This window comes from Primulina eburnea, chromosome 14, assembly GCF_022965805.1.
Source record: "Primulina eburnea isolate SZY01 chromosome 14, ASM2296580v1, whole genome shotgun sequence".
In the NCBI taxonomy this organism is placed as follows: domain Eukaryota; kingdom Viridiplantae; phylum Streptophyta; class Magnoliopsida; order Lamiales; family Gesneriaceae; genus Primulina; species Primulina eburnea.
The window spans coordinates 25,311,538-25,321,932 of NC_133114.1; the positions used below are offsets into that span (position 1 = coordinate 25,311,538).

Genomic DNA, 10,395 nt, shown 5'->3' on the forward strand with positions numbered 1-10,395 from the left:
CACTAATCTAACCTTTTTTCGACTATTTACGCAGAACAAAATCGAGAAACGAGAATCTTGTCCGACAAACGAAAACATAAAAATCCGTGTTCCAAATTTCATTCGAAACATATTTCAAAATCAACTCCAACAGTGTGTCATCTTAAATCAAGCATGCATCTTTACTTGCATACCAAGGGGAGTGTCCCCTTAAATCCTCGCCAAGCCGCACCAGTTTTAGAAAAGGGGAAAAACGACGCTATCATCCAAGTTTTCATCCATGTATAGTAAAAATTATATTCTTAAAAAATTATTTGATAATTGATATGAATGATTTTATCGCATTATTACTACGAATCATATGTTCATAACTTGATCATGGCCCCACAAAATTTTCTAGTTAAGGTCCAAATATATGGTATAATGATAGCTTCTTGTCCAACAAATGAATCTAATCAAGAGGAAAAAAGGAGTTCTTGAATCAAATTCCCCATAATATATCAACATCAATATGTTTCTGTCTGTTATTCATCTTCATCCCTATATTTTTCTGAAAAAATAAAAAGGACATTTTTGTAAATGACAATTTTGGGTCAAATTTAGAAGCAAAAAGTGCCAAAAACTAAGATATAAGAGATAAGCAAAGGCTAAAGACAGATAATGAATTGCAATGATCCGTTAAATCTCATACCGCATTAGCTATATGACAAATATATTAACCAGAGCAGACCAAACAAGGCCTAAATGCCAACTTCGATTTCAAATCATCGAACCACCAAATACACACAAATTTAGTATAACAGTTTACAGCCAAAAGCACTCTAACGACAACTTCAAACCTTTTCTTAGCCAAACCCAGTAACTGTTAAACCTGAAACTAACCTGGGTTATAATAGTATGCATACTCACCAAAGCTAGTGATAAACATCTCAACAAAAACATTAGTATATAGTAACTAATGGTAGCGGCACACGCCATTCCAGACTTGCATTTACAGCTCAGCGGAAGTAAGCTAATTACCTTGATTGCTGGTGCATTGATATCAAGAATTGTAGATCCATAGTCCTGGTAATGACTATAATTCCACTATTCAGATGCCGATGAAAATGGTGATGTGTTGATTGTATCTGCTTTTAAGCTTGTTTGCTGCTTCTATTCTTGACCATTTTCTACTTGGGATAATATTTTCTTCCTTGCACTGAGCCATAAATACATGGTATCTTTAGGCCTAAGGCCTAAAATGAAGGGCCTGTACTGTCTTCCACGCAAGCGTTGTTTGTGTCCATTAAGCCTGCTAATGCAGGAGATTCTGTCAACAAGATACTATTCCAGCCTCTCTCACATGTATGGTAGCCAACCAAAAGCATTCACTGCAGAGAAAGCCCAATTAGATTACACAAGAAAATAGAAATTTTGTTCTTGAGGGCTCGGACATAAATTTATAGGAGTGGAGCCTAGAAGAAACAATAATTCTCTTACCCTGTATGTTGCATAAAAATATACTAATAAACAATCATAATTTTCGAAAATAAAATTTCAAAAAAAAGATTCTTGAAAATAATAACACAAGAAGGAAATAGCAAAAATTAAGGAATGAAACTTTACCATAAAAAAAACTATGAACCAGGACTGGACTTTTGGACCCACACTTGTTTCTGCAAAAAAAAATCATTTAAAGCAAAATTCAAGAAATAAGTTACTGAAAATTGATAATTGGAAGTGTAGCATCTGATTATGAAGCATACCTCATAGGAAACATGGCCAGAAGAACCTCCTCTCTTTGGGAATTTCCCTTCCACTTGGGAGCCATCAGCATCCTTGATATTATATGCTGAACCCCGCCGACCCCCTTGCCTATAAGAACCTATATTAAGCCATAGAACATCAGTCAGCCAAGTATTTTATAAAGAAAAATGACCATCTATCCTTCTGAATTTCAAAGGTACAACGAACCATTGCCAACAGAGTTATGACCTCCACGACCAATTCCAATATGTCTGAACTCACCACCACGCATAATCAACACATCATTTTTAATATCTACATGAATTCCAAAAAACCACAATCCTTACAAAATCCAAGACTTGACATAAATCCAAAGCACAAGGATGAAGAAAATTATTGCATAATCAATAATCAATACCTTCAGAAGAATCCACTACTTGGGACATTTGGGAAATAGAGGATGATAAAGATTCATCACTTGCATGTGATCCATCTGATCGTCGAATAGGAGCCCAAACACCACGATCAGGCCTATCCCTGTTCCTTGTCGTCTTTCTTCTTTCTCAGCATGAAAAGCTTGCGAATCAAGGCTGGCTACCTTACCCTCAGGAGACCCATTTGCATTCTTCTGAAATGACTGCACATTTGTGGGACGAGGAGGTTTCTTGTCTCTGTCCTGATTTATATTGCGAATTCGGTGTTCGGATTGAGATCCAGATAATGTTTGATTTTGCCGAATATCCCTGTTAAGGACACTCCTGATGATCCTATCATTAGATTCGCGTCGATGATTCTGTTTAAGAGGAATTGGACTGTGCAAATTGTTGGCATGAGGAGCTCCATTCTGCTGCGGTAATGAAACACCAGAAGCCTTTAGGCGAGAAGAAATAAATATATAGAACAGAAATCTTGATAATGTTTCTTTTACACTCTCCTGAAGCAGGATAACTGTAAAGTCAGATAAAATAAACTCTAGTTGTGAATTGAATTTTATTTGAACTAGTGTACGTGGTTTAATACTCTCGTGCACTTACAGTTAGGGTGTGTTTGGTTGAGTGGATTAAATAAGGATAGATTAATAGTCAAATATTTATCGTTAAAATTTTAAGTTGTTTTAATAATCATTTTGACCCGGTTTAAGATCAAATTTTATGGATAACTATTTGATTAATAAAATTGGATCTTAAATCAGGTCAAAATAATTATTAAAACATCTTAAAATTTTCACGATAGATATTTGACTATTAATCTATCCTTATTTAATCCGCTCAACCAAACACACCCTTAGTGTATAGCATGATGCTGGAGTCCTTGCTCAGATACATATGCATATAATACCAAAAATTAAGTCAGCGGTATATTCACACGAACCCTTCTCCCCATGAGAAGTTTCTAGTTTTCGGTCAAGCTTATTATGGTATATGGCATAGCTGAGTTTTAGAAGAAGTTTTTGAACCCAATTTGCTATATTTGCCGATAAAAGCTAGCTGCATTGATTTATAGCCCAATAAATGATTCACAACAGAAGTCTGCTCATAGGTGTAACTTCATCAGAAAGAAAGCACAAACGAAAATAAAGTTATGCCAACCAAAGTTCCCAGCATAAATAGTTCGATTTATTCATTCAGAAAACTAGCTAAATCTCAGTCGACGTAACACAAATTTGAACTATAGTTACAGCACTGCCATATAAGCAATAATGAAGAAATAGGAAACATAAATGAAAACAATAATCCAGTACAATATGAGAAAATAGCACAATGCTACATCCGCAGAATAATTTGGAATATGTGTATTTTAAAAGCTTCAGAAGAGGCTCAAAATTTTGTGCGTCGTTTTGCTGTTTTACCAGACAAGGAAGAAAGTGGGCCACTAGTGATTTATAAATGGTGCAGATTAATAGCTTCCCAAGGAAACTTTTGCAGATTGACTTAGCAACACAAATAGAATTTCTACCTCCTTTACATTTCTGGCCACAATTTCCATCATTCCCCAAAAAACTGTAATTTTCAAACCAATTTGCTTGGGTGATAATATGATACAAAAGAGAAATATCTCTCCATTCAAAACTGCCTTATAGTTGCAGGCACAACCATAAATTCAATAAAATGCAAACAAATGGCAGAAATAATCTATATCTGATATTTTGGTACATAATATCTTTGTTCTCACATGTTTTAATACACAATTTAAATAGAAAACAATAGAAAGGCTTACATTAGAGGTTTCCTTTTCTTTCCCTTTCAGAAGTAAGATTTTCTTCTTCCCAATTTCAGAGGAACCTGAGCCGCCTAAAACATGTGTAAGATATTGGTAAAAAGCAAAACATAAAATTTACAAAAAGAGATACAATCATTCTAACAGTTGGGCAGAGACTCCAATGATCTACTTAAAAAGTTTGTGTCCTCAAAGGAAAATCTACATTAGCATTTGATAAAAACCAACATGCAGGACTCTGCAAAAACGATAAAAAATTCCACGACTAGCTCAAAACATGAGAAAATAATACGAGTAAACCCTGTAGCTTACAAGAAATGGATACACAAAAAATGCCATGACCACATATCAACAGCAGGTGTGGAATATACAAACAAAACCACGACTGCATATCAAAACAAAGAGACGAGTTTTATACTTCTGCTTGCATGAAGTGAACTTGCATACGAAATAGAGCATAGATGAAAAACAAAATCATCAGCACATATCAACAGCACACATGGGAAATCAAAGAAGAGATGAGGTGTATAATTCCAACTTCAATGAATTCCTGGCACTCTAATGCATTATATTCATGCTTCACTCATATTTCTCTGTTTTCAGTTTATGGGGATTCCATTATTAGTAGAATACAAGCTAAGAAGTCCAAGTCCTCTATCTCTGCTATACAGAATCTAAAAAGAGTAACAAGGAAAATTGTTCACGAAAACACATATCCAAAACAGGCCTGGGTAGTAGTGTTCTGAAAGACTCGGTAACCTACCCAAAAAAATAGTGACATTACTTCCCAAAGAAAATCACATCACATATAGAAAAGAACAGGATAATATCCCTAGCATGAATGGACTAGACTAGCTATATAAAATAAGCTGTGTATCCGAACAAAAACTACAGATACAAACCCTAAGGAAAACAGAAAGTCTCCCAAGTTCCATCGTACAAATGGAAAAATAAAAAATCAAAAGGACATTAATTGAATAATATCATCCAGGATAACCTAGTACCATATTCATATCAATTATGCACAGACTGTGGCGCTGTCAATACCAAAAATCATCGTAATCATAAATATATGAAACTGGCCATTGAATCTTACCACCTTCCCCTTCCAATGAATCAGTTCTGGAGACTGCAGCTGAAGTGACAGATTTGTCCAAGAGTTGTTGCTCATCCTGTTTAAAAACTGGTACAGAAGATGATTTGTCCTTGTTGCTTGCACCCTTAGAGCTGTCCCTTAACACGTACTGCAAAAAATTCAGTTGAATGACAATTATTAAATGATAAACATTGCCAGTCACGGCATCAAAACTGTCTTCCTACCGGAGCCTTATCACAGTACACACCAACACATATAGCAAAACAAACTTACAAATAATAACAAAAGGATGTAAAACTGATCCATAAGCAGCAATTCATTTAGCAAGTTATCCAGTGACCCCCCAACAAATTATAAACTGAGTTCCAGGACCATCTCCCACGCACCAACAATTTTAGAGGAAAAATAAAACATCATGTCAAAATTTATTGCATGTTAACCATCGATAGATGCGAGCAATAAACTTAAGTGACAGATCAATCAACATCGAAGAGTGCCACTTTCATGAAATAGGCAAATGACCAACAACATATAAAATGGCAGATTCAACACAAAAATCAGAAATAAAATCCAGATTTCAGCAGTGAGAAACCAAATCTCCACGGAAAAATCATAATTAGCAGTCTCCATCAATAATATTCAACCAAAAAAATAATAACAATAATCTACCATGGTAGAAGTTCTTTTTTCTGAGCCACCTCTTGAAGATCCTGAGCCTGTATTCCTGGAGAGCATTCCACTGACTCTCCTCGTTGGCTTTCCATTCAAAATGGTTCTCTATGGCAACAAAATGGATGTGTTACAAATTATCCAAAAAGATCCACGAAACAGTGGGGCAACAAGATCATACAGATGATTATCTCACTAAGTCACTATTCACGATCCAGTTAATAGTAACTCAAGTATTCCCTCATTCGGTGTTAGATATAACACTTATTTTAACATAGATGTAAAACAAGATAATCAAAGCTGTAAATCTCCACCATCCATATAATTGTTCCACTTGAGGGTAGAAGAATGTTTGCTCATATTTCAAAATACAGAACACACGCAAATAGAGATGTGGTAAGGTGAAACATCAAATCACCGCACCTGCTGTTTTGATGCTATGCATGTCTGTCAACAAGACACATAAATTTTATTGTATGAACTGTGATTGCTGAAAAGTGTAATAGTCGAATTGGAAGATGTCAAAAATGCCTGGAAACAGTTCCCAAAAAAGGCCAGGAAACACCAATAGCTTGATGATGCTCTGGTGGAACACCAAGAAATATTTCACGAAAAAACAAGAAATTTCTTTTTCAAGTAGCAATCAACCGCAGTTATGTGTCAAAAAAAGAAAGAAATGTCCAGTTGCAATCAATGAGATTTCCTACCCGAGCTCCACCCCGAGCAGCTCTTTTCTGACGAACATAGTCCATTAAAGGGGTAACTATAGGAATATCCTTTGGAGCACCTAAAAGAAAATGTGAATTTGCTTTAACTAAAGAACTGAAGATGTTAGTCTGAGAAGATGTTAGTCTGAGACACATCTTCCTTGAATAAATGATACATCCCGGTTTAAGTTTAATTCTAAGTATGTATAAACTACAAAAGTATCTTGACTGACCTACTCGTTCTGCTTCCTTTCTCTCCAGCTGTACCTCTGCACTGGGAAGATTCTCAGTAGGCTTTGCAAGAAAATCAAGGAACTCCAAATATTCAGGATCTACATGTTTTTCCGAAAAAAAGAAAGCAGGGTTGAAAGTGAATGGATGATGGCATCTCAATCATAAACAATCAACATCTGAAACTACTTTCAGACAGAGATAAAACTTATGACAGGCACAACAAGCAAGCAAAAGATTACCTTTCAATATAGTCCCTTCACGACCATCATTCTTTGACCAATTCTTCGGAACACGCTGTGAAGGGGCATACTCAACAATTGTTTTATACTGGGTCCCTGAAATAAATGAAAAAAAAGGAGTTAAACAACCAATAAATACATATATTTTAGGTTGCATTTGGATTGAAGAATTTCAAATCCATTAATTTCAAATGTATTTTTGTTGTTTTGAGAAGTAAGACTATAAACTTCAAATCCACTCTTCACATGTTTATATAATATTTCATGTTAATTACGATAGATTTCAAGTTCACCTGATAATAATGTCATTTGAAATTCATTCTATTTTGTCTTATTATCGTGTAAATAAGTAATTTCTAGATTTAAGATTTGATCGATTATTTCATTGTAAACAATAAAACTATAATCAAAATCTATGAATTTCAAATTCATCTCGCCTCGCCAAGCACAACCTTAATTATTTTTCACACACAAAACAAAAATAAACAAACCAACCAACACAAAAGGCCAACCAAGATGCAGCAATAAGGTGATAGAATAAAAGCCCCAAAAATCCATACTTTTACCGCTTATATCAAGCCATCTTATGAACCTCTTCAAATATTCTGGCATGCCTTACCTTTCTCATTGACAAAAACATGGCCATTAAAAAACTCAGCGAACTCTAGCACATCATCTGATTTATTAAAGTCGATGCTCGCTCTTGAATATGTTATATGCTTCTGGCTGCAAAAGCAAATGTATAACTTCAGAGAGGGAAATGGAAGGGGGTGGAGGGTAAAGTATGAAGCAATGACATATTGCAGTTGGGGACTTCCTCATGAATGCAACAATTCGGCACAAACCTCTCCATTTTTTAAATAGTGGGACAAATTCGTTATTTCAGTGAACCTCTTCTGATAAATGAAATCTCAAACCTCAGGGAAGAACATAATCACAAATTATTCTCAAAGTGAAAAACATCACATTTGTAATACGGTCCTCAACTTTCCAATAAGGAATGACGTAGGTGATAGGTCTAAACGACAAAGGGGGAAAATAGTAATTCTGTTTTCACTGGCAAAATGGTGAATGGTCATTACATGGTTTGTGCCATTTCAACATACTTACAAATTCTAATTAAGAATAGGAGAGAACCAATAAATGGAATCTGCCTGACTACTTCAGCAATTGTTCAAAAAGGAAACATATATTCGAAGTATTTGTCAGAAAAATAAATGACAATAGCACACGTACACACAAGGGAAAAAGCATCAATGAAAATCTCAACTTTACTCCTCAACAGTTGTCCTTTCCCACATCTAAGAAGTGACATTTTCAGTTGCAGTCGATTTTTTTGCTCATTCATCCCATATCTCCCACCAAAGGTAAAGGCACTGCAAATTGTTTAGGGTATAGAAACAGATTCATACTCGAGTCTTGTCAGATCTACAAACAAACATGTCTCCTCCAATTTACAATTATAAGAAAATCTCCTCATTTCCCGAAAAGCCTGTCCAAGATGCAAATTCAAAGCCGGCGCACATTCCTTAAAAGTCCACAAGGTGCTCACCACATGTTGGTGAGGCTCATACCTTGTGCCAAATTTCAATCCACTTTGATTGTGAGGCACACACCTCGATGCACCTTAAAGTATCGAGGCATCATCTAAGCGCACCTTAAAAATAAGGATCCGGGTGTTATTCAGTGTAATAATATATCATTTTGCTTTTGGAGTACCTTTTAGTATGCTACACCTTGATGCAGTAAGCTGTGACAAGTTGTGTATGTCATCAACTTGTGCCTAAACTCTAAGACATGTGGGCTCCTTAGTGCACCTTGCGTTTTTAATGCATGGTCCGACGAAAAATTTTAAAGATAAAGGGAGATCGTTTACAGAAATGTATTTTGTATCACACAATAAATGATCATTAATTTCCTGATAGATGAAAAAACAGAAATCACTCAAAAATGTAGTGAACGGATATCTTTTGTGTAGCTATTGGTCCCACTGAATGCCGCATGGAACATTCAAAAGTCGGTATAAGAATCCAATAACAAACATCATCACAACTGCATCATAAGAAGTACTATAATAACATAAGCAATTGAGCGTATAACTCCTAAAATCAAAATAAGTAACCATATTATTGAAATCTAATTTTAATAACATTTGTCCCAGCAGTCAAATTTTCAAGGAAGAAGCATAAAAATGATGGTAAAATAAATGCATATCACCATGAGTCAGCGCCAAACACAACAATCTTTTCCGTTCGCTCATCGATATGAGCAACAAATTAAAAAGGGAAACATAAATGGAAGATAACAACAAAAATATAAAACGAAAATCTTGATTCCAACTACCCAAGACCACCAAACCAAATCTAATCAAGTATATCATAACATAAACAAATAAGAACTCTTCTCACACCTAAAAGAGGAAAATGCTAGTTCAATCTTGCTCAAAGCCCTAGAATTTTGGCCAGTACTTGGACCATATGCGGATCACTCCCCCAGTTATCCGCTTATCTGAACCTGTATAATTTCATAAAAAAATGGGAAACTTCGTTCCCAACCGGTCAGCTAAACTCCAGGATAAAAGAAGAAAACTAGATGAAGGCCTAAGTCCATGACCAACCCCCCCACCCCTGCTTCCCTAGAAGTTCACATTTACCAGGAATTAATCAAATGACAACCTGCATCCTGCTTAATTTACAAATTAACTAAAAATTCGGGCACGATATGAATAACTAGATAAAACAACTTCTACAACCAAACCCACTGATACAAAAAAAATATCATTCCAACGAACACGATTGATGTTAATACCAAAAGAACTTAAACCACGAACTCATTAAAAAAATCCCATATAACTAACCTTGACTTGCCCGGCCTAAAAGAAAGCCAACGGTAGCGACCAGAGAAGCGAGAATCGATTTGCTCGACGAAATTCGACTGAGAAATAGTCGGCGGCAAATGCCGCACCACCACCTTCGTTCGATCTAGCATCCCCTTCACGCGTAACGAAAAAACCCTAACACCAATTCTACAGTTACGATGAAATGAAATTACACTCTTGAATTGACTTGAATCCCCTATCGAATCACACCTCGAGTGCCACGGACATTACGTTTTGCCCACCCGGGTTCTCATCATCTGTTGATGTTTTGCCCTAATTTTGAAATTTGGATTTGGGATTGCTGCCCATGCAGAATTGGTTAGAAAACAACAAATAGAGAGAAACTCGAATGTCGAATTTAGGGAGAATTAGTGAGAGAAATCGAAAAAACTAAAATAAATGTCTCTGCTTTCGTAACTGTACATTATATTGTACGTACGTACCAACTATATATATATATATATATATATATATATATATATATATATATATATATATATATCAAATCTATCTATTATTATATTTATCATTTGGTACGAAATATTATATTAATAATTAACGTTTAATGCAAATCTAATGTGACTCATCGATGCATGCGGTGCGTGGTTGTAAGATATTTTTTTATAATTAATTTGATTATATTTAAATGAT

At 35.3% G+C, this 10,395-nt stretch overlaps 1 protein-coding gene across 1 annotated transcript; it reads right to left on the reverse strand.

The window, feature by feature from the left end:
- Window positions 1-657: 657 nt before the first annotated feature.
- LOC140811713 (regulator of nonsense transcripts UPF3-like) lies at window positions 658-10,150 on the reverse strand. The gene is given in 14 exon segments (XM_073169769.1): window positions 658-1,349; window positions 1,585-1,634; window positions 1,725-1,843; window positions 1,933-2,019; window positions 2,123-2,251; window positions 2,254-2,551; window positions 3,922-3,995; window positions 5,018-5,165; window positions 5,687-5,794; window positions 6,394-6,473; window positions 6,627-6,725; window positions 6,867-6,962; window positions 7,486-7,592; window positions 9,724-10,150. Coding segments are annotated over 13 exon segments (1,515 nt in total). The 5' UTR covers window positions 9,855-10,150; the 3' UTR covers window positions 658-1,349; window positions 1,585-1,595.
- Between the last annotated feature and the right edge of the window lie 245 nt (window positions 10,151-10,395).